The sequence below is a fragment of the Sitophilus oryzae genome, unplaced genomic scaffold, assembly GCF_002938485.1.
Source record: "Sitophilus oryzae breed Bouriz unplaced genomic scaffold, Soryzae_2.0 scaffold_172_pilon_pilon, whole genome shotgun sequence".
NCBI classification, from domain to species: domain Eukaryota; kingdom Metazoa; phylum Arthropoda; class Insecta; order Coleoptera; family Curculionidae; genus Sitophilus; species Sitophilus oryzae.
The window spans coordinates 9,324,244-9,350,012 of record NW_022146424.1 but is presented as its reverse complement, the minus strand read 5'-3'; the positions used below and the strand labels follow the sequence as shown (position 1 = coordinate 9,350,012).

The following is a 25,769-nucleotide window of genomic DNA, read 5'->3' as shown; positions in this document are numbered from 1 at the left end:
GTCCATGTATCAACTCCAAAATTCCGAATATCGATTAGTTTTAGCTTGGCCTTGTGGAACGCGTGGTCGAACGGGAGCGCAAACACGATCCTCATTTCTGTGCCTCATTTCTTATTCAACTGTCTTCGTGTTGCCGTACGAAGACGTACGGCAACCGTACGAAAGCCGTACGAAGCTGTACGAATGAACAGCTTATGTTCTGATTGGTTTAGTTATCCGATCGATAATTAAAAATTCACGCTTGCGCACAACGCTTGTGCTTCACTAACTGAGCGAAGATTTATATACCCATTTCACCGGCTCGGCTTCACAGAATGCAGTTTGGAGTCAATATACGTTAGTTAATATATATATGCCTGTGTGTCGAGTTTGTCAAAACGGACGCCAATACTTTGATGCTGTCTGAGGATTTGATGTTAAAATAACTACTTATGAACAGAAGAAAATGTTAGGTAAATGATCTATATGCAAGAAAAGGGAAAGAAAATGGATATGTAAAATATTGGGTGAATTAAAACAGCAATTGGTCAATTTTTTGAATATCTTAGAATGTTTCCAGCAACATTAATATATCTAAAATAAAAATAAACCCCTGGTATTCAAAAATATTCAATTTTTTTGGGAATGTATTGGGCCCAGAGATATAAAAATTTGAACGCTCGGAATCGTGCACGTATTAAAAAAACAAACCAGTTTGTTTTCATCCGACCAACGGAAATCGACACGTGCACGGACGCGCAAACTCCGATAGAATGTAACCGCCTGCGTAGATACCATTTGTTTGTTTTTTGCTGCGTGCACGTCCGAGCACGTACGACCAAAAAAACGCACGGACACGCATCCAATGTAACCACGGGCTAAGAGCTAGCAACGTTTTCAAGAAAGTATTTTAAGACGTCTGACTCTTTGATATATCTTTTACTATGCTCTCTGCAACAGCATGCGGACCGTCTGGCTGCCGATACCCGTTGCGTTCACTACTGCGCATCGGAAGAAGATCCTATATTTTTTTTTAATTTAGTCCTATAAATTCTAGTATTGAATATAAATCGAACGTGCCTCCATAGCGCAGTTCGTAGATTTTTCAATTACGAACCGTTGATTCAGAGTTCGAATCCGGGTCAGGGCAAAGACTTTTTTATTTTATTTTCGTTTATATTCTGATAGTAAAGTATTAAATAATTCTGGTGATTAAAAAAAACAAATATTATATATATAAAGACATGTTCGATTTATATTCAATACTAGAATTTAAAGGACTAATAAAAATATAGGATCTTCTTTCAATGCGCAGTAGGGAACGCAACGTTTACCGGCAGCTAGACGGGCCGCATGCTGTTCTAGAGAGCAGAGTAAAAGATATATCAAAGGGCCAGACGTTTTAAAATACTTGTTTTTTTCCGACGTTGCTCTCGTACTAATACTTCTACGTTTCCTCTCCGGAAGCAGTTTCTTATAATTTGGTTTGCATCGATATTTAAATAAGATATATACGGGGATTTAGCATTTAAAATAAAGTGTTTTGGTGTATTTTTTTATTTCTAGAACAATTAATTGTGTATTTTTTTGAGGCAGATATTAATTGTAATAGATAAAAATATATAATTAAAATAATTTGCAGGCATGAGAAGAGAAATTGCACGTCACGTCGTACATAACATTCTGGATACGTTGGGGAATAACGATTACGTCAACATCTATACGTTTAGTAATACTACTGATCCCTTAGTCGACTGTTTTGATAAAAAGCTAGTTCAGGTAAGTGTTTAACCATTTTTTTTCAATAATAAGAAGCCGTCCTGCGCCGAAAACATTGCGACCTGTAAGACCTATTGTGTTTGTCCCCTTTCTGTAGATCCTTGACAGGATGGGAGCATATTTCGTTAAGGTGGCTACACACACTACTGCAAGCTTGACAAGCATGCATGAACAATCTTTTTGTACAAGCAAACTGTAGCGTCTGTAGGGAAAATTTGCGTAAGCATTTTAATTATGCAAGCCGCTTGATGATTGTTTCAATTTGAATCATGCAAGCTTGGACAAGCCATGCTTGCGCAAGCGGAACGGCATGTGTGTACCACATGTATTCAGCTTGTACAAACAATTAGTTCAGTCCGTGATCGTAAATGACCTGTACGTCGCGTCGCCATCATGTCTAGCGATCTGAAAAGGAGCAGGATTATTGGAAGATTTTATTCGCGCATACGAAAATCAGCCATGTCTTTGGCGAATTAAATCACCAGAATATCATGATAGGGTGAAGAAAAAGTTTTACTTAATAAATATAGATTAATTGACAGCCAAGCCGATAAGGCTGCCGTTATTAAAAAGATAAATGCCTTCAGGATTCCTTCTTCTTTTTCTTCGGACTTTCTTCTTCTTTTTCGCGGCATAAACTGAAGCTCGTTCAAGCATGCATGTACCGTGTGGCGGCAAAGGTAAATTATGCATGCTTGTACAAAAAGATTCTTCATGCATTCTTGTCAAGCTTGCAGTAGTGTGTGTAGCCACCTTTAGGTTGTGGTTCTCTTTTTAAATTACACAGTTTTTTATCGGATATATTTTTGGATCGGGATCTGATTTGCTTGTGATTGGTGCCATTTTATATTTTCATTTCCATAACGCTTTCGCTGTTTTACTTATAGTCTAAGAGCTAGCAACATTTTCGTGAGAGAATTTTAAGAAAGCTGGTTCATTAATATGCTCTTCTGAACAGAGTGCGGACCGTCTGGCTGCCGGTAGACGTTGCGTTTACTACTGCGCATCATATCTGTATTCAACATCTGTTCACTACTGCGCATCACAAATTCGCCCTGTATTTCAGGGACTAAGGAGGCTAGGACAAAACTTGTGTAGCATAATATTTAGTTTCAAAAAGTAGCAAAGTAATGTGAAAATCGCATCATTGTATCTCTATACTGATAAACGAGAAGTCCTATAAAACACACGAAAAGGGGATACTCTGTACACATATACATAAAATCTTTCAGTTTTACTGTATTTGCAATTTGAATTTTGTTATTTTGTAATTTTCAAGTCATTTTTAGGGATCCGTATCCAAAGGGTAAAAACGGGAACCTTATTACTAAGACTTCGCTGCCTGTCCGTCCGTCCGTCCGTCCGTCCGTCTGTCACAAAGGTCTATCTTATGAACCATTATAGCTAGACAGTTGAAATTTTTACATATACTTGTGTCTATGTTGCCGCTGTAAGAACAAATACTAAAAACAGAATTAAATAAATATTTATAAATAAAAAAGTACTTTCACTAAATCTCATTATCTTTTAAGTAAGAATTTTACATCTTTCAAGTCCTCGGTGGCCGCGTGGTTTAAAGCGTTAGGACTTTACGCTGCTATGACGTTGGAGCCGTAGTAAGGCACGTTCGAATCCTAGTCAAGGAGACTTGTTTTTAATCGTTTTTTTTTAATTTTTACATATTTTTACATATTTATTATTAATTAATACAATTTTTAGTAATGTGTTTCTTCATTTTTTTTAATTACTTATACGCGCATTCAAAATTTCAGTTAAATTGGAAAAAATGTTTATAATAATAGTGTCTAATGTTGTATAGATAATGAATGGTACGGAACCCTTCGTGCGCGAGTCCGACTCGCACTTGCCCAATTTTTTACGACACTTATGGCACCGTACATAAAACTTTTTTTAAAACGAGTTTTATGTACGATGCTTATGGTATCTGTTTGTAAACAAATACGTATTTTTAGGCAAACCTTGCAAATATACGAACATTAAAGGAAAGCATGAGCGATTTCAAGACAGAACAAATAGCCAATTTCTCATTAGCTCTCATCACAGCCTTTCAATTGCTGGAAACTTACAGGAGAGAAAGTTTAGGTAAATACCACATATTATTTTTTGAACTTACAAAGCGTGTTAAATTCTATTATTATAATTATCTAACAGTTATAATCATAAATACTGTATTATTATTTTCATATGTTCTCTAAAATGATTGATTTCATTTGTATTCTGCAGGTGCCAATTGTAATCAAGCAATAATGTTAATAACTGACGGATCGCAGTACAATTTCAAAGAGATTTTCGAGCAATACAACTGGGACAGCTTGCCCATAGTCAACGTCAGAGTATTTACTTATCTGATTGGTCGTGAGGTCAGCGATACTAGAGAAGTCAAGTGGATGGCATGTGCAAACCAAGGTATAAATGACTTACTTTATATACAACCCTCACAATGCACAAAAAATCAACAAACATTTCAGAAGCTAAAACATCTTCGTTACAACTTTATATTTCTCCATAACTTCGACATTGATATTAATTTGTAGGCTATTATGTACACCTGAGTACTTACGCAGAAGTACGAGAAGAAGTACTTCATTATATACCAGTAATGGCGAGGCCAATGGTACTCAACGCTAGTATCAAACCGAACCCAACGTGGAGTCCGGTGTATGCGGACGTCACCGATCCAAAGCTGACCAATTGGCTTTGGGTTAACAGGGAAAGGAACACTCAAAGAGAGAGATATCTTATATTCAGTAAATATAAGGATATGATGTCGCCGGATGAGATTGATAAGAAATTTGTCCATCAACAAAAACGGGTGGGTATCTAACAGAATAGTTCTATTATACTATATCATAACTTATTTGTATCTGATTCTCACTTTATAGCGGGTGTTTCTCAAAAGTGGCCTATCAACTTTTTTATTTCCTCAGTTAAAAAAAATAATTTGGTGCGTTAGTATATGAGATAAATCAGGATTGATTGACGTATTTAGTTATAGCTCATATCAAATAAACTTTTAGTCACGTGATTAAGCTTGACCGGCACATCTTTGCCAACTTTTTTTGATCAAAATATTTTAGGAAACAAATATATTTACATCAACAAAACTCACCTTCTTAACAGCACTTAAGGGGCATAAATGGCCATTTCTACCGCTTTTCCGTTCAAAATATTCTAATAAAGTTGCCATGAGTTTTTTACGGTTATTAAGCTATCTCTCGTATACATCGTAGGTTCTAAAAATAACAATATTCGACTGCAAGGTCTGCTAGTGAACATTTTTAAGCTTAAAATATCACAACACAATTATTCATTTAAACCAAAAACTCGTAATACAAAACAAAAGTGTCAAAACGAATGACAATGTCAGGAAATAAATAAATAAACGTGGCAACTTGACATTTTTTACCGCAGAGCTACCACCTGAATCCTCAGCGGGAAATTTAAATTCCAGAGTCAGCCCGGCGCCGAATATGTTCATGGTTGGCAACAATGGATTTAAAAATTGTTTAATTGGTATCAAGAATAGTTTCGGTCACATGCTCTTTCACCGGAAATTACTACAACTTTCTATTTTTAAATAGTACCTTGGTATTTTTTTTAACTGGGCCTATTGAATTATTAGATTTTTAAAATATTCTAAAATTTTAACCTAAATCCAGAGTAGTAGCTAAGTCAAAAATGTTGTGGTACATTTAACACTTATTTATTACTACTAATTATTATTTATACTTATTTACTTGTTTTTAGAAACAAGATAATTATGGTGAAACCCAAACGTACCATCTCATGACGTCAGTATCACTTCCAGTCTACGACAAAAAGCCCCGTCAGGTATGTGTATTTAATTTAAATGTTATTGCCAAGTGTAATTATGTCTAATTCTTATTTGAACATGATTTATATTGAATTTATATTTCTATTTAATGTTTATCAGGTATTTAAATATATATTTTGTTATTACAATACTTATAATGTCTATAGAACTTATTTTTTAATGTTATACATGTCAACAAAGACATCTAAATAAAAGGAGACAATTTCCATTTTATCGCGATCAAGCACTGTTTTCAACAAAAATCGATGACTTTCTTTGTTTGCGTTAGATCTACAGCTTGTGTTTGAAAGCTTGAAGTTTGAAAGTACGTTGTTTTTGTTATTAATATTTTCTTGGGTATACTATTTAGTTAAAATACAAAGATTATAACTTTGAAATTATTTTTAGTTTTCTAATTAAATTAAATTAAAATTTATTAGGAAAGTACCTGTGATAACGCTGCTTCAGGAAGACGTTTGATTTCTATGATTTTTACAATGTATTTTACTATGAATAGTAAAATTTTAATGGATTCGTTCAAGTTATGTTCAACAGTTTTGCTGCGCGGTGTTTGTGAACTTTTGTGTTTTTCAAGTAATTTTTACTGTTTTTCTTAGCAAAAGAACTGTGTAAAGTATTTTTAAATGGTTCGCCAGTGTTTAATTTGCAACCGGTGGCCTATATTATCCCAAATTGATATTTCGGCGGTTAATGACGTACGTATTTTTTAGCTTTAACAGTGGTGTACTTAATTAAATTTTTAAGGGGTGGCTGCAACGACGTCCCGTAATCCTACTGTTGAAATAGGACAGCTGGTTTTTATATATAAAAACCAATTGTTATATTTTAACAGCAGGATTACGGGACGTCGTTGCAGCCACCCTTAATAGGTTATTACAAAAGAGCATTACCTACTGAAAATAAAAGTATACCCTATACGATTTTTATGGACTTTACATATTGAATTCTCATCTAGTATTACCACAGATTAGGTATCCTATAAGTATACAGATAAAAATCTTGTCCCTAGTTCGTGGTACGAAAATTGTTTTTTATGACGATGTGCAAACGAGTCAAATTTCCTGTGCGCAAAAATAAACTCGCGTAGAATAACAATAAACAGCGTAATAGAGAGATATCGCTAAACCGATTAGCGTGCATGGACGTTAATAAGGCCAGGTGTTATTTCCTTTACGTGAGGTGGTATTAACTCTCTTCATTTATAGTTATCGGATCAGAAAGAATTCTGATCGCGTCGCGTCCGCTATTTAAACTTAACCTAACTTTGAATTTAAAATTTTGAAATTGTTTTGTTTACTAGGTATTTTAAAACTAAAGGGCTAAAGTGCTTATTTCCAGTGCTTTATTGTTCAACGTCTGCCAGTGGGTTTAGGGCAACAAGCAACAAATTCTCTTAGAAGGGCTAAGTCGTCATCTGCTGTAAACCTAAGATTATAGGTTCTTTAGTATTGGAAGAGGTGGAATCCATATTTTGGGCCATATTTATTTAATTAAAACTAATCCCAGCTACTTAAATATCAAATTACCTAATAAAACTAAAGCAATAATTCAAAACAATTCAAACATAACCTAAAATAAAAGATCTCGCCGGCCGGCTCCGGTTGTCAAATACCCGCACATGCCCATTTAAGCAATTTTTAAACGTTATCAGAGGTTATTTAGAAAGAGCACTTGGTGTAATTGATCCGCAAATTACGTCAGGCGGTAACGTTATTAGCGGTTGTTGCGTTAAAAATTGACTCGCGCCCAGAGGCGCAACTAGGGGGGGAGGTATCGTATAAATCTGGTTTTAACCTCACATGAATCTTATCCTATAGTGACCTAAGCCCCCCCAAAAGACTTAAGCCCCCCTAAAAGTATATGTCTAGTTGCACCCCTGCTCACGCCTTTGAATACGAAGACCAAGGAAGGAGCATAATGATACCCATGTATTCATGCATGGTGGGCGGAAAAAGGACTCTAGGGTGGGGATCCTTGACAGTTCTGTTTGACGATTCATTTGACACATTTGAATTTGATTTGAAATTTTGTGGATTTGCCAGTCTTTATGGAGCTTCTTTTATGTTATTTATTATTTATTTTACTATTGATAGTTGTATAAAGGTAGTAAATCTGGATGGAAATCGTGGCAAAACTTAAATTAACAGTGACACTATCGCGATTTATCGAAAAAGACTCTAAAATAGTTGGTTGTGTAGCGTGCGGTATATCTCGGCAAAAATTGAGTGAAATATTGAAACAACTTTTCGCTAGTAAGTGACTATACAATAATATACATACGTGTAGTAAACCGATCATTTATGAAATTCACTTAAATTAACTAATTATATATTTTTTCTTGCATTTTTACTTTTATTTACTACTTGTCAAAGATTAGATTTGTGGATTAGATGTCAAAGAATTTAGATACGTCAATTTGACTTACCTGCTTCAGTAGCGTATTTGATGTTTGTGTTAATAAATAATTATTAAAACTTATCTATTTTTATTATAATAATATGTTTTTATAACAATTTTAATAACTACCAACATTTATTCACAACGTAAAATAAAAAAAAAATTATTGAGTCTGCCCCACGTCTATCCTACATCATAGTTTTAAAATAAAATTAGAACGGCACTGATAAACCTGAATTTAAGTCAGCCATATTTGAGGCTCATCGTGGTGGACCTAAGATTTTTGATATGCTCCTTCCTTAGTCTTCTTATTCAAAGACTCGCGCATGTCGTAACCATGATAAGGTACGCGTAAATATGGATGACGCTATTCGGTTTTCCGATATCTCTCTAATAACTGTGCCGGTCAGGCGCTGTGCACAATTTTAGAGGTCATAAGTGGGCGTGCTATGTGCGCAAACTAGTCACCTAACTAGTGCCCGATTCCGAAAATTGGAACCACGAAAAACAATAAAGAAAAAACAAAGATTATAATCTGTATAATCTGTGGTATTACTATAGTAGATAAATAATTATTATATTACATTAAATTACATATTTATTATGTATATTATAAATCAATCTCTTTTTAATTTATATAAAAGTGTAAAAGTATGAGCAAATGGTGTTTTTTGAATGGAGTGTTGTGTCTTCCTTTTTGTTAGATGTCTTTGTATTTATGTATCCTAGAATTCTGAAATAATAATGAAGTAAAAAGTAATTAGACAAAATTGAACCGTAAAGCAACTGTTTCAAGCCACTATTGTTTGTAATTAATCCATTCTTGTACTTTCTTATAAACATTCAACACAACCACCGTTTCTATCTCCAGAACATAACCGAACAAAAACAAATTAACGAAGCCCTATGGATAACGGTGACCAGAGAGGTAAAAAGCACGGAAAGGACAGTCTGTGTAACATTATTTTAGGGACTTTAGTGAGTTTTTAGGCCAGCAGTGGTGTGTGGTTATCCTTACCTAGATTCGTGTCATTTGACAGGTCGCTGTTTAGGATTGAACATAGACGACAGAAGCCAGCGTGTAGTGCGGCCTTTAGAGGCGTCTAGTTATATTAGCTCTATTGTATAGATGTTAGTTTAGAACAGAGTTGTTAAAGAAATATGTTTTGTACTGATTATTATATTCTATATTATTGTTTTACTATTTCGAAAACTGTCCTGGAATGTCTATTCGCAACATTTCAAAACAGTTTCCGACAAAAAAAATATTACTAAAACCAGCTTTGATATCTGAATAATTAAACTAAAAAGTAGAATCTATATTTGTATATTAATTAATTATAGCTAGTTTTTTTTGTATCTAAAAAAGCAAAATATAGCAAAAATAGAAAAAATCTGACATTTTTATGTACGTATATTATCTAATAATTACTTTATATTAATTTTAGGAAAGAGTTGCAAATCTACTGGGGTTGCAGGAACTGATGTCCCAATTGAGTACATTCAAAGACTGATGCTACCTTACCGGGTATGTAAAACAATGCTGCTGTAATATTTTAATAATAAATAGTACTTATGTTTCAGTTGGGTGTAAATGGTTATGGATTTATTGTATCCAATAATGGATACATTCTGATACATCCCTGATTTAAGGCCAGTGGTAAGCAATAGTTTAAGAAATAAATAATTGAAACCAAGGCGGTACATACACGCTAGGCGTACGACAAGGTGTACAGGGTGGGTCAAATTCGACGCTTTTAGACAAAAACTAATATCGGTGTCTAGAGCTCAATTTTTGTCAAAAACATGATGGTGAAAACCACATATCGATATCTGTTATCGTTTCGGAGTTACGGGGTGTTTTTCAAAATATGCATTTTTAACAAATCGGTGTAACTTTTTTGCTATGGAAAATTTTGTATTTTTTTATGAAAACATTTCCAAAGTTACTTTTACGTAAAGAATTTAATGGTTAAAGTATAATTTTTTAAAATTAACAATTTAAGAATTATCAACAGAAAATTTGATTTTTTATATGGGACACCCTATATATTTTTAATTAATTGAAAAGAATTTAAAATTATCTTTCCAAAAATATAACACACTTGATATTTTGCTCGATTCCTCTTCGAGATATAGAGTATATAAAAATTCGCCCGCTTTAAATAAGTAGGCTTTGAACGGCACCGGCTGTAATGCAAAAAATTTCTAGCTGTGAGCATCAATTAAAACGAAAATAATATTTGCTATGAGAGATGCAGAATTTTTTAACAATTTAAAATATATTTAACCACCATTTGGACACATTTAAACTATATCTAATAACAATAAAAATAAAAAGCAAACCAAGACATCAGATTTTGCTACAGGTGTTCGACATATCGACCCTTTTCTGTTATGGACAGACGGGGTAGTTTTTGAAAAATTTTCGCGGAATTCATTAACTCAGTAGGGGTGAAAGATACCCTCTCATAACTGCTAAGTATTTTTAATTCTTGTCTAGATATACGGAAGAATAAGGAATCTTTATTCTTCCGCAAATATATCCATATGATTAGATCAATGGGCACTAAGTCAGGCGGCCTCGACGGCCAACGGCTGGGATATTGTTTAGCTATCCAATAATTCTTGAAATTGGCTGCAAAAATTTGCTGATAACTTCAGTGTTCAGAGACGGTGAGTCGTCTTGCTGGAAAAATATATTTTCAAGTTCCATTAAGGGCATATCATCAATAAGGGGTCCAAAGCCTACTAGTTAAAAGTGGCGAACTTTTAAAAATTCTGTATTTCGAAGGGGATTATAACAAAATATCAAGTGTGCTATATTTTTGGAAAGGTAATTTTAAATGCTTTTCAGTTAATTAAAAATATACATGGTGTCCCATATAAAAAATCAAATTTTTTGTTGATAATTCTTAAATTATTAATTTTAAAAAAATTATACTTAAACCATTAAATTCAAATGGTGCATTAGAAATTTTTCATAAAAATACAAAATTTTCCATAGCAAAAAAGTTACAGCAATTTGTTAAAAATGCATATGTTTGAAAAACACCCCGTAACTCCGAAACGGTAACAGATATCGATATGTGGTTTTCACCATCATGTTTTTGACAAAAATTGAGCTCCAGACACCCATATTAGTTTTTGTCTATCTCCTATAGAAAAGGGTGTTTTCATTTAAAAGCCTCGAATTTGACCCACCCTGCACAGTATAGACTGGTTCAACACTTCAAAGCTTGTTGCTATTTTAGTTCAAAAATAAAGTATACTTTCATAATTTTTTGGATGTCGTCTGTCGAAATCAGTCCTGTCCCGTTAGACAATCTTTATAATGTTAAAAAAAATCCACACTGTACAACTTGTCGTGTTGCTAGGCCCTTTATATGACAGTTTTAATGTCTTCTTATTATTTATTAACGTTTTTAGTACCAAGGGATATTGAAGCCTGCCTACAATAGAGTAGATATGATGGAAGTTGAAGTAATTGATGATGATACCGAACCAAGAAAATTTAACGATGACATTAAAGAACTAAGATACAAAGTTATCATGCAGAAAAAGGGAAACGCTACTATGAGAGTGAAAAGCCATCTGGATGATATGGTAAGATGTTATTACGAAAATATAGAATAAAATTTCACAATCCCATTATTACTTTTCCTGTTCTACAAGTTTATATTATTAGATTTTCAATTTGACGTTTTATTTTTTAGAAACCATCATCAACTTTATTTTTTTAAGTACGGATCTGGATTTTTAAAACCTAGTGGCCCCCTAAATATAATGATATATATTATACTTACCCAAAATATTTTGCTGTATTTACATAAAGAACAATAAAAACTCGCAACATAAAGTGCTGCGTATAAAGTTTAATGAATATTCTTATTTAAATTATACAAAATAATGACTATAAAATGTATAGGCTTGGTGCATTTCAGTTGATTTAAAAGAAATCCGACCGCAGCGCTCTATACGGCAGAAATCAGAAATGTTCGCTATGTATTTCACCCGGTTACAGTTCATGTTGACCCTCGTGTTGACCGCTTTAAAATAATATTGAAATCGTGGCTTTGTCATAATGTTTCAGTATTTTAGTTTTTGCTAGTGCAGTTATTGAAACTATAAAACACTCAGGTACGAGGTTTATGTGATGTAACCGCAATGTTCGGGTAATAAAAATTAAGTGAAAAAGAACTCGAACTGGGCGTCGCGTTGTATTCTGACAATTCCAAATGTTAATAAAATTGCCGAAAAAATGTTAACGCGTAAAGGAAGGCGTAATTACTTGGTTGTTAGGTGGAATAACATTCAATAACTCAACTTTCCCGAATATTCAACTCTCCCAAATCAACATTTTATAGCTTCATAGCTTTTCAAACCGATTTGATCAAAAGCAAAAATGGATTCAAACAGTTCGACGAAACAATTGATTAAACAAAGTGCCCATTACATAATCAAAAAATTAAATAGGCATATACTATGAGAGGATAAAATATAATTTGCAATAGTATTTAATTTATTTATGTTAATTTATACTTCCTAACACTGTTAGAATAATTATATAAACTTTTTTTCGTATATCCGTTATTTAAACCCGTGTTTGTATATACCGATTATTTACGAAATTCACCGATGGTGGCAGCATCGGCGGAGAATACACCAAGTCGATATAAAAAGATCAATAAAAAATGAGTATCCCAAATTTTACATAATCGAATCCCAAATTTTACATAATATATCTGTACGTGATGAACACTTCTTTTATTTATTATTTTCTAAATTATTATTATTATTTTTAAATTATTAACGTCCTAATGATTCTAAAACCCAAATAGATCTCAGTTAATTTTCACCTTTTGAACTTTTAAAGAACTGTATATATGTAAATGTCCGAAATGCGGTAAAACCTAGGATAAGTGCCCCAACAAGCAAAATTTATTGCTGGAACATTGCATTGTTTTTTTATTGTAGGGAGGTTTTTGCAAGGCTTTTTGCTTTTTGCACGCTAACCAACTCGAAATGCGGTAAAACCCATGTAAAACCTAGGTTTTACCCTTTGAATAAGAAGACTAAGGAAGGAGCATATCAAAAATCTTAGGTACACCGCGATGGGCTTCAAATATGGCCGACTTAAATTCCGGTTTATCAGTGTCGTTCTAATTTTATTTAAAAAATGTAAAACTATGATGTAGGGTAGACGTGGGGTAGACTCAATAATTTGTTGTTTTATTTTACGTTGTGAATAAATGTTGGTAGTTATTAAAATTGTTATAAAAATATATAATTCTAATAAAAATAGATAACTTATAATAAGTATTTATTAACACAAACATCCGATACGCTACTGAAGCAGGTAAGTCAAATTAACGTATCTAAATTCTTTGACATCTAATCTTTGACAAGTAATAAATAAAAGTTAAAATGCAAGAAAAATATATAATTTAGTTAATTTAAGTGAATTTCATAAATGATCGGTTTACTACACGTATGTATATTATATCAGTCACTTACTAGCGAAAAGTTGTTCCATTATTTCACTCAATTTTTGGCGAGATCTACCGCACGCTACACAACCAACTATTTTAGAGTCTTTTTCGATAAATCGCGATAGTGTCACTGTTAATTTAAGTTCTGCCACAATTTCCATCTAGATTTACTGCCTTTATACAACTATCAGTAGTAGAATAAATAATAAATAACATAAAATAAGCTCCGTAAAGACTGACAAATCCACAAAATTTCAAATCAAATTCAAATGTGTCAAATGAATCGTCAAACAGAACTGTCAAGGATACCCACCCTAGAGAGCTTTTATGGTGGCTTTTCCGCCCACCATGCATGAATACATGGATAACATTATGCTCCTTCCTTAGTCTTCTTATTCAAAGGTTTTACCGCATTTCTGACATTTACAGTGACATATACGATGTGTCATTGCTTTTATCTTTGTTTTGAAAACCAATTATTTTTCCTATTCTTTAAAAGGAGCGTTTCATATAATTCTTCATATATTTTAAATTAGGAAATATCTATTTCACAGTAATGTTTAACAAATACTATGTTAATTTTTATACAGAAACGGATCAGTATCAGCAAACGTTATTATTACTACACTGGCATCAACGGCACACCTTTCAGTTTGGTCATAGTCCTACCACATAAATATGGTTTTAATAGAGTACAACATGCTGTAGAAAACGATATTCATCGTCTCCGATCAAACGACAAAGGATTTATGCAATATTTTACTGGAAACTGGACCATACATCCAGAGTGGTGAGTTATTTCAGCTCTACGAAAAAAAATCATAGAAAATAAGCGTAGTCAGTCCAAAAATTGTCTTAATTTTAAAATAAAAAAATTTAGATTAAAAAAAAATAAAAAAAAACGGCCTCCAGTTGGTTCGAAAATGATCGGCATTTTTCATACAATTTTAAATATAAAATGACAGCGATCTTCATTTCATAGCCATGTCGCTGACGCTGTTTTTTTTTCGATCATCCCCATCATCCGGTATTTACTTAATACATTTATTGATTAATCACAACTGGTTCTGCATTATTTTTTACTTTATTTCTTGAATATCGTTTTGTTTAAGGCAATACTGTCGGTACTTGGATGACAAGCACTATTTTGAAACTGCTGAAGATGAGTTTCAACATTTCCTGAAGAAAGTGGAAGGTCCAGCTTGGAAATGGTTTGAAAAATCCAAAGAATGTAAGTACCTAATAAATGTTCTAAATAGTATTTTAATCTAAAAGCAAAGAACCATTTGTTTCCATTAATCTCTTTTTAATTTACACATTTTATTATTGCTTCCAATCTTTACCATATTCAGAAAATATTTCAGAGTTATTATTAATCAAACTATAGTTCATATCAAGTAAACTTTTAGTCACGTGATTAAGCTTGACCGGCACAGCGTTGCCCACAGTTACATAATTTCTTTTAATCAAAATATTTTAAGAAACAAAAATAAATTAATTATAAATATATACACAGTTATTATATTATTATTATTAATTATTATTATATTACAGTTATTATCTACATCAACAAAACTCACTTCCTTAACAGCACTTAAGGGACATAAAGCACATTACTACCGCTTTTCTGTTCAAAATGTTCTAATAAGGTTGTCATGAGTTTTTACGGCTATTAAGCTAATTAATCTTGTACACTTCGCACTAAAAGAGGTTCTAAAAAGAACAATGTTCGACTGCAAGGTCTGCTAGTAAACATTTTTAAGCTTAAAGTATCACAATACGATTTATTTAAGCCAAAAACTCGTAATACAAAACTAAAATGTCAAAACGAATGACAATGTCATGAAATAAATAAATAAGTGTGGCAACTTGACAGATTTTTTACATTACATCAGAGCTACCACCTGAATCCCCAGCGGGAAATTTAAATTCCAGTTAGTCAGCCCTAACCGAATATGTCCATGGTTGGCAACAATGAATTTAAAAATCGCGCCCTTGATTAAGTATCTAAAAGTTTAATAGGTATCAATTATATTTAACTAGCTTTGCAATTCTTTTTCATTGGAGGTATCTACTAATTAAGAAATTCTTTTAGGTGATCGCAAGCTGTTTAGTAACACGGTTGCTGACGCTAAAATAACTGCTTGGTTTAGTGAGAACATCACTACCACTACAACAACTAAGGAAGATAATGGGTAAGCTGTTTTTTTCTGTCATTAATTTATATATTACACATTATGAAAGATATACAACATGGTTATTTATTAAAATTATATTAATAATAAAATTTTCTCTATTCGTAAAGACCAATGTCTATATTGATGGCTTTGATATCCAGGTATGGTATAGATGTTATAAAAATAAATACATATAGTTGGCTAGAAATTGTAGCCTAAAATGGAAGAAACGTTAGAGTTATAATTTAGAATTTGTATTTTTATTACTTATATGTGCTTTAGCTTCAAACATTTGATGTTACAAGAGTAATTATTATTTTAAAATTCTGTAGACACGTTCTTTAATCATATGTTAGTAGCATCAACAGGTAGATAATTAAAACTATTTCTTTATTAAATGCTTGTATATTTTGTAGATCTATTTTTTTTGACAGGTATAATTTCAATGGTTTTACCTGAAATAAATATTTTTTTAATTGAAAAATAACATATTTTTTCGCAGACAAAATTTGATTTTAAATCTGAGACAAATTGAAGAAAATGACTGCATTAAAAAACAGATAGCAGAGTCTCTAACCATAAGGTATGAGCTTACTTGTTCGCTACATTTGTTTATGTTTATTATCATACTCAGTTAATGTTATTGCCCGATATATGTTATTGCATATAACTATGTGAATATCTCAAGCTGTTCACATCTCTTATGAAAGTATCATTCTAGAACTAATAAGTCTATATTTTGGTTGAATCAAATGCTGATGCTGCTAACATTGTGGGCTGGTGTTGAACCAAGCGTTTTGGTCATGTGGTGATGATTATTCCTTAATTAAAAGAATATCTTTCACTATAAAAGAGTATTTAAATATGAATATGTATTCTGTGGTGTTAAGTAGGCAATGGAAAAATATGTTTATATGCGTGTAATTATAATATATTTAGTATTTAAGTAAACTGAACCCAATAAATTATGAAAAAATACACCATCATACAAACAGTTAATTTTTAGTATATTATTTAGTATTATATAAATGATATGTATAATATATAAGCTCTTTATGTTATATTAGAGTAATTAAAAAATCTACTTCTTTATCAAACTTTTTAACTAATTCTTTTCAGCTATACTACCAAGGATCTATATTCTTTCTTACATAGCAGCAAGGACCTAGAATTACTGTCATTATTGTTTATGTATTATTTATTGCAGCTTGTACAGGGTGGACGATTTTGGTTGTTTCTATAGGGTATCTAGGAAACTGTGAGAAATATTCCAATTTTGATACTGCAGTCTCGGGTTCTTTTTTTGAAAAAATTACAATGGCGCAAACGGATCGTGGCTATCTTGATCGGTTTCGAAGCTACAGGAGGATTCTCAAATTTTGTACTTTTTGAAGATGTTCGATAGTTTGTTTATTTCAGCAACCACGGAAAAATGAATTATACATTCTAAATGCACTTTTCTGTGTAGAATGCAGTGGCGTAGTCAGACTTTTTTCGAAAAAAATATATTTTGAGATATTAACTATACTTATGTTTTTTTTAAATAGAACCCCCTGTATATTTTTAAATTTTGTTATTCAGCTTGGCATGGGGTTCTCGAAAATATATAACACTTTATATTTATTTTCACTATTAACCTCAACATTTCAAATTTTTCTTAAAATATCCACTTAGTAGATAGTAGGCCGCGCAGAGTAACAAAGTAAACGGTTGTCATGGTGATCGGAACATACCTTTGATGGATGCGGGACATTTAATTTCAACAGATTGAAGTGTGTGTATTTTAAATAATAAAAAAATGAGTAAATTTGAAAAATTTGAGAAATATAATATGTTAGAATGTTATATTGAGTCTAACAAACATAAGCAAATGGCAGCTGATTTATATTTTGAGCGGTATCCAGAGCGCGAGCAACCAAACCCAGCCATTTTTAAAAGGTTAGAAGATAGTTTAATCAATTTTGGATCTTTTCAAAAACCGCATCCGAAAAATTATCAGAAAGAAGATGAATAAAATAAATATAGTAATGTCCTCGGAGCCTAAATAAAAATTTACTCATTTTTTTATTATTTAAAATACACACACTTCAATCTGTTCAAATGAAATGTACCGGATCCACCAAAGGTATGTTCCGATCGCCATGACAACCGTTTACTTTGTTACTCGGCGCGGCCTACTATCTACTAAGTGGATATTTTAAGAAAAATTTGAAATGTTGAGGTTAATAGTGAAAATAAATATAGAGTGTTATATATTTTCGAGAAGCCCATGCCAAGCTGAATAAGAAAATTTAAAAATATACAGGGGGTTCTATTTAAAAAAAACATACATAAGTATAGTTAATATAACAAAAAATATTTTTTTCGAAAAAAGTCTGACTACGCCACTGTATTCTACACAGAAAAGTGCCTTTAGAATATATAATTCATTTTTCCGTGGTTGCTAAAATAAACAAACTATCGAACACCGTCAAAAAGTACAAAATCTGAGAATCCCCCTGTAGCGAAACCGGTCAAGATAGCCACGATCCGTTTGCGCCATTGTATTTTTTTCAAAAGAAGAACCCGAGACTGCAGTATCAAAATTTGAATATTTCTCACGGTTTCCTAGATACCCTATAGAAACAACCAAAATGGTCCACCGTGTACAAAAGTCATTATTTTAAAAGTGTGTTAAAAATTTATTTTTAATTTTTATATTGTATTTTTTATTTTTATATTAAACTAACAGACCCGGCAAACGTTGTTCTGCCATATAAATATTTTTTTATGGAACAACAGTCATTGAGTGAAAATTTAAGGTTGTATGTAATTTTTAATGCCACATCAACAAAAAATAAAAATTAAAAATTTTGTCCAAAAAATTAAAAAAATTGTGTGGACCACCCTTATCACTTAGGTGTATAAAAAACAAGAATTTTATACAGGGTGGTCCGAACTTTATTCTGGAAACTTCGGCAGCATATTCTGCAGATAAAAATAAGTAAAAAAGTTCGTATAAATGTATGTCCTAAAATGCTTATTTTCGGAGATACAGAGTGTAGAACTTTCAGTTCTATTTCGATTTTTTCCAAATAATCTACGAAGTAATGTCAATGTTTGGATTAAAATTGGTATATGGGAGTCTTTTCACATGAGAAATTTGATTTTGATGTTAATATGACTCCTACTTGTAAAGGGTGCAACCTATTTATCAGATGAAATGTTTCTTAAAGACATAACTATTTCGTCCTGTTTCTTGTATATAGGTAGTTTTCAATTAAATGGTTATTACGTGATGATTTAATAAAGTTGCGTTATTTGATGCACACTTTTATAGTCACGATTACAGACTTTTTTTTTGAGGCTATTTATTTTTAAATTACTAATATTGAATTATTTTTATTATATGATCTAATTGTATTCTCTTGTTCCTTATTGCATGCAGATCACAACTGATTAGGGAATACGGTGTCGTAGTAGCCTTTATGGCTACACATAGCGGTTTGACACGATGGCAAAATTTCCCGCAAAATATCGATTCCAATATACATGAAAGGTAAATAAAATATATTAAAAAATCCTTGTTTTTAACTTCTTTTAATTTTACAGACATTTTCATAGAATTCATAACAAAGCTATAGAAGAAATATGGTACAAAAGGGCCGTGGAACAACATTATATCGATCAAAGTAGTTTTGTGTATTCAGTTCCACACGAAATAGGTAAACGATAAGAACCAAGAACATCAATATTTTATGGAAATCATATCTACTACGTCAATATTTTTTGTTTATACACAGTATTTCCCCGGATTTTATTAAAGATATTACTACCTTGAGAAGTTCTAACTAGTACTGTATGATCGAAAAAAATCGGCGTCCATAGTTGGCTTGGAAATGACGATCGATGACATTCCCCGATATAATTTTCCATATAAAATGACAGCGATCGTCATTTCATAGCCATCGCTGACGCCGTTTTTTTTCGGTCGTATTGTACCTTTTTAATATAAAAATTAGATTCATCATCCAAACTACAAGTTTTTATTTTCCCAAAATATAACTCTAACAAAAAGGAATTAAAAAAAAATAACATGAAAATATTATAAATATTTCTTATGAATGTTTCTATATCATAGGTGATGCAAACAATACACTCGTCACTGTCAGCCATGCCATATTCAAAGAAGATGGTAATCGGAAGACGCCAGTAGCTGTGGTGGGTTATCAGTTCTACCACACGTCTTTATATAATTTCTTCAGAAAACACACTATTAATGTAAGTATATTGAAGCTAAAAAATAACACTAGCCCATAGACTAAAGAATACTAGGACTAATTACACCCGAGACCACATCGTTACCACACCACCAACAGAACAGTGCCGTGGCAAATATATTTATATTTTTTATAAATGTTTTGACTACGCCTATGGTGTACGCGGTGGTATCAAGAAAGCTAAGAAAACGCTAAAAAGTGTCGAGTGTTTATTTGACTTGAAAGCTGAAAAACTAATCACCATTGTAATAAAGTTTATACAAAGTTCACTACACACAATCTACTAAAAATCGCTAAAATTGTCGATGATGACCAGCTAATGACTCATTCGTTACAACTAAAAAAATGGCGTCTACCAAGAACGGTAAACTAATAGGATTACTCATCCTCATAAGACGTACATTTGCCTTTTCCCGCGCTTCAGCTGATATTTGTGACACGTATGTGACGTCATTGTAGTCCTTGTCATGATAGTGTGTATTATTACACAACTGGAGCAAGGAACAACACAGCGCAAGTTGCGCTCGAAGCAATTCTGGACTTGCAATCAATCGACTGGCTCGTGAAGGATCTGGCCGCTAAGGGTGCCCTAAGATTAAGGGAATCCAGTGTGGATGAGAAAATCTGTGGAACCAGACCAACTACGGTCACTCGGGGATATTGCCAGTGATAGGGAAAATCATGGTGAACACGAGTCCACATCTGCTAGACCAGAAAACGGACTATATGCTCACCAAACATGATTTTGGAGTTGCAATCACTAGGAGAAAAGATAAGGATTCGCATCCCAACAAGAGAAGAATGGGAAAGCAACCGAGTAATGAACACTCAAGAGATAGCAGTCTACACAGATGCTTCCGCAAATTCAGGGGGCACAGGAGCATCTTCTCAGAGAAACTAGACATCCGACGATCTTTGAGACTATCGGATGGCTGTAATGTTATACAAGCAGAGGTTTACGCCATAAAGGAAGCGGCTAGTTGTATACGAGAGAAAATTGCTGATAGACCAATAGGGGATATAGTGATATACTCTGACAGCTTGGCCGCTTTAAGAAGTATCACCATGCAATCAGTGAGATCGAAAACTGTGATGGAATGCCGCGAAGCACTGTCCTGGCTGCGTCGCGGTCGAGGCGGGGCTACTCTATGCTGGGTGCCAGGCCACAGCAATGTGGTGAGCGATCAGGAAGCAGACAGACTCGCCAAAGACGGGGCCAAGGGAGAGGCCGTGGCAGATGGCCCACCACTTGTGACGATCAACACACTGAAGGAGGCTATAGGAACAGCCATCAAAGCCAAGCAGCATTAGACGTGGCAACACCGTGAGGACTGCGCTACAGCTCGAAGACTATGGCCAGTGGTAGATAGCAAAAAGACAAAACAACTACTAGAGCACAAAAAGGACCTAGTACGCATAATTGTAGGTGTCGTAACATAATTACCTAGTAAGCATAAAGGCTGATTCATGGTACACCGGGCCGTACCCGAGCCGGGCACGTTCCGTAAAGTAGACACCGAGCCACGTCCGGGCCTTCAATATATGCTACACCGAGTGGACAACGGGGATCATGTCCGTGCCGATTATATTCTAGAAAACAGTGTTGCCGCAGTGGTACATTTGTACCAAATTTATTTTGATTCTATTTGGTACAGTGGTACTACATTTTCAAATCCAGGATGATTTGTACAATAATTATTTCCCACGCGCACCGAAAATGAATAGATATTTAATAATTATTGTCGTTGATATTGTATTAAACGCGCTTACCGATACCATTCGGAGACAATCCGCATTAATTAACGACGTATTATAAACGTTGTAATGTCTATAGCGTTGCCTATATTAAATAACCCGAAGAAAAAACTTGAAAATTTACTGTTTCTAACATGCTTCTATATTTGCGTTTTTTTTTAATAAAATTTAAGTTTTCCAAGTATTGTGTGTAGTATTAGAATTACTTAGAATTCTTCAACCTATACATACTTATAATTGGGTTTTCTGAATTTCTATTTCATGTTTTTCGTCTCGATTTGTGTCTTTCTCCAGGAAGTTTTTTTATGTAGAAATTTATGAAGAAATTCACAGCGACCAAACCGGTTAAAGTCATTTGCAGATGTATTTTGTTGTGCTTTAAAAAATTGTACCAAAGTGGTACATTTTTAGTTTATAATGTGGTACGCGCTAAAAGGTGGGTGCGGCAACACTGCTAGAAAACAGTCGCTATAGGCCCGTAGACGAACGAAGTATTTAGCCCGGGCGACTCATTTATGTTTGCTGCAACGGGGCCGGACCGTAGCGGATCCGACGAAAAATGTACACCGACATTTCTCGGACGGGGCACGGACGCGTTCCGGCGAAGCTCGGCCCGTGCTCGGCTTAGCATGAATGCATAAGTATAAATAACATTTGACAATGTTTGGCCGTGCCTTCACCGTCGCACGGCCCCGGCCCGTCACGGTGTACCATGAATCAGCCATAATTGTAAACTGTCCCACAGGGGTAAACCTCGTGAGATGGAAAGTTTCCAACGACGACTACTGCTGAGAATGCGGAGAGGAAGAAGAAACCATAGAGCACCTGCTGTGCCACTGTCCGGCACTGGAATACCGACGCTTTAAAACTTTAGGGCAAGGTTTTTTGGAGGGACTAGAGGAGGCAGCAGAAGCCGACATCAGCGACATCGGGAACTTTGCAAAGAGCTGGAAGTGCTTTAACGCAAAGAAAGAATGAGAGGAAGGTTTGGTAAAACAATACAGGGGTATCACAATGGACCCAAGGCCTCCGAGTGAGGGATTAAATATGATCCCAAACCCCAGCAACCTAACCTAACCTATAGGTCTTCTGGTTGTTTTATAGTAAGGCATACTGCATTATTTTTACTTATTTTCTTATTCTAGTGTGGAGACATGCAAAAAGCATGTAAAAAGACCTGCGATTCAGAAGAGCTACATTGCTTGATGCTGGATGATTCAGGTTACGTGATCGTCAGCGACAACCTCCAAGAAACCGGATATTTCTTCGGGAAAATCCGACCGGACGTCATGAGTCAACTGATCGATGAAGGAATATACAGGGAGCATAAAATGTTCGACTATCAGGGACTGTGTCCCGAAGGACATGACACTGGTAGTTCGGCTTCGAAAATAATGCTGGTAAGCTTTGTTCTTCTAACATTTTATTACACATTTTTGAAGTGAAACTTCTTTACGCGCGTTGGGAGTAAAAATTCAAAGCCGTGTCACGTGTCACACATTCATCGATAGGTTTTTAGCTTTTGAATAACGGTCTAGGCAAAGCATCTAGCTCATTTTCCAGCTCAGAATTAGAATTTAGAGTTAGTAACTCACATTTTCATTGGAGGACACATTCACATTTATTTCAAACCAATAAAATCAACGAGAATATTCGTATAATTTAATAAAATTACTGGTAAATCACTATAAATAATGAATTGTTTGTAATTGAGCTGTAATCTGTAATTTCTGTATTATTACTTCAGTAAATGATGGAGATAAACAATTGTGATTGATTAATTTTATTTTAAGATGAAACTTTTGTTAACAACATTCTGAGAATTCGAATAATGAATTGAATAATGGCAAGACAAGTAACGTCTCTCTAAAAGACAGCGATTGAAGTTTATAAAAAGCATTCATAAAAAATATACAGGGTGCTACAAATTCGAGGTACGAGCATTCGTATCTCGGTAACCGTAATAGAAACGAACATGGTTAAATTGGGGCAAAGTTGCGCTTTAGGATGTTCACCAAGATGCCATCAAAAAAGTTTTAAAAATTTCAAGGATTGGTGAGTTTTTTGGAAAAAACGGATTTTTTTGAAAATCAATTATTGTTTCCTTTCCTGTCGTTACTTTTTAGAAAATCAAAAAACTAATTGCACATTCTCATAGCCACTTTATTAGATCTATCTGATGGTATTATTAGATTTTCAAATTAGCTGATAATTTGTGAGATACAGAGGCCAACTTATATTCATCACAACAATATTAATCAGCGCTAATTAACATTGAATAAGGAAAATCAATAAAAATTGTTTTAGACATTTGAAGTCAATATATTTCAACATTAGGAGTACAAAAACAATTGGTGAGTAATAAAAAACAATTAAATGCATTCGGAAGTATAAGAAGATCTGTTCAAAGAGCTATAAATAAGATTGAATGAAAAACAAATGTGTGCATTATGGAGGGTGGTACCCCTTTCGAACATGCAGAGCATTAGAAACTTGTTTGTAGAAGTTGATTTATTTATAATAACTACGATTAATATTATACATATTATTAGATCGTACACTGAGATTTCAAATTCACAATAAAAAAGTTAGAAATAATAGATGTCTTTAAATTGCTGACCTGGATATTAATTATTTGAATCTTTCAACAGGCGTGATTTTCCTTATTCAATGATAATTAGCGCTAATCGATATTGTTGTGCTGATTATAATCAGATTAAATAAATTAAAAAAAAATTAAGAAAACAGAGTCGGACTTCAAATTATTTTAATTAACAGTTAAACAGTTGTTACTGTTAAGGTACCCAATACAACAAAAAGTATCAAGTGTGGCATATCATTCTACTCAGGAGACCGAGTTCTTTCAAAACCTAGAATAAAAAATGCAGGTCCGTATTTAAAAAAAATAAGTTGGCCTCTGTATCTTACAAATTATCAGCTAATTTAAAAATCTAAAAATACCATCAGATAACCCTAATAAAGTAGCTATGAGAATGTGCAATTAGTTTTTTGATTTTCTAAAAAATAACGACAGGAAAAAATAAAATTGATTTTCAAAAAAATCCGTTTTTTCCAAAAAACTCAGCAATCCTTGAAATTTTTAAAACTTTTTTGATGGCATCTTGGTGATCATGCCAAGGAGCAACTTTGCCCCAATTTAACCATCTTCTTATCTATTACGGTTTCCGAGATACCAATGCTCGTATCTCGAATTTGTAGCACCCTGTATATCCTTTAAATCCTTCAATTTAATAGCTGTTAGTAAGAAGTTTCACTTCAAATATGCGTACATAGTGCACACACAATTTTTTTTATCATTCAGCACTTATTTCAGCCCTACTTTTACTTAATGGCAATACTGGAATGGGCGACAAACGCTTTGACGTTGTTCGTAGAAGCTGCCACTGGTAATTTGTATGATCCAGCCCTCTACCAGCAACAAAACGAACCGTTCGATGAATCCAATGATGCTCATGATCACGTGGTCGTGTTAGATCAAGAGGAACAAGAGCATAAGGATCACGATTATGAACATGAAAGTGAGTCTCATACATTTCGAAGTTATGAAAAATAGACAAATTAAAATACCTTAGGAAGGAGTATAATGCTATCCATGTATTCATGCATGGTGGACGGAAAAAGAACTCTAGGGTGGGGATCCTTGGCAGTTCTGTTTGACAATTTATTTGACACATTTGAATTTGATTTGAAATTTTGTGGATTTGTCAGTCTTTACTGAGCTTATTTTAAGTTAGATATTATTTATTCTACTATTAATAGTTCTTTAGAGGTAGTAAATCTAGATTTTTTTGTGGCAGAACTTAAATTAACAAACAGTGACAGGTACTATTGCAATTTATCGAAAAAGACTGTAAGATAGTTAGTTGTGTAGCGTGCGGTAGATCTCGGTCAAAAATCGGAAGAAATAATTGAATAACTTTGCGCTAGTAAGTGACTATACAGGGTGAGTCTTAAATAAGTGCAAATATTTTCGGGGTGGTATATTTCGACCCCAGGAACACGTCTATGAGGGTTTTTTTGCTAAAAAAAGATGCTGAAAATCGTGCATTTTGTT

General features: G+C 33.5%; 1 protein-coding gene across 1 annotated transcript in view; it reads left to right on the top strand.

Moving 5' to 3' along the window:
- Nucleotides 1-25,769, top strand: part of LOC115881537 (voltage-dependent calcium channel subunit alpha-2/delta-3-like) — a 40,845-nt gene that overhangs the window by 9,710 nt on the left and 5,366 nt on the right. Inside the window, 19 exon segments of the mRNA XM_030899072.1 lie at nucleotides 1,622-1,758; nucleotides 3,732-3,861; nucleotides 4,003-4,185; nucleotides 4,314-4,591; nucleotides 5,527-5,610; nucleotides 8,883-8,939; nucleotides 9,460-9,475; nucleotides 9,478-9,539; nucleotides 9,596-9,652; nucleotides 9,654-9,671; nucleotides 11,441-11,617; nucleotides 14,094-14,293; nucleotides 14,616-14,734; nucleotides 15,599-15,698; nucleotides 19,108-19,218; nucleotides 19,272-19,384; nucleotides 19,801-19,940; nucleotides 22,840-23,094; nucleotides 25,017-25,233. Coding sequence (XP_030754932.1) covers nucleotides 1,622-1,758; nucleotides 3,732-3,861; nucleotides 4,003-4,185; nucleotides 4,314-4,591; nucleotides 5,527-5,610; nucleotides 8,883-8,939; nucleotides 9,460-9,475; nucleotides 9,478-9,539; nucleotides 9,596-9,652; nucleotides 9,654-9,671; nucleotides 11,441-11,617; nucleotides 14,094-14,293; nucleotides 14,616-14,734; nucleotides 15,599-15,698; nucleotides 19,108-19,218; nucleotides 19,272-19,384; nucleotides 19,801-19,940; nucleotides 22,840-23,094; nucleotides 25,017-25,233 — 2,454 coding nt within the window.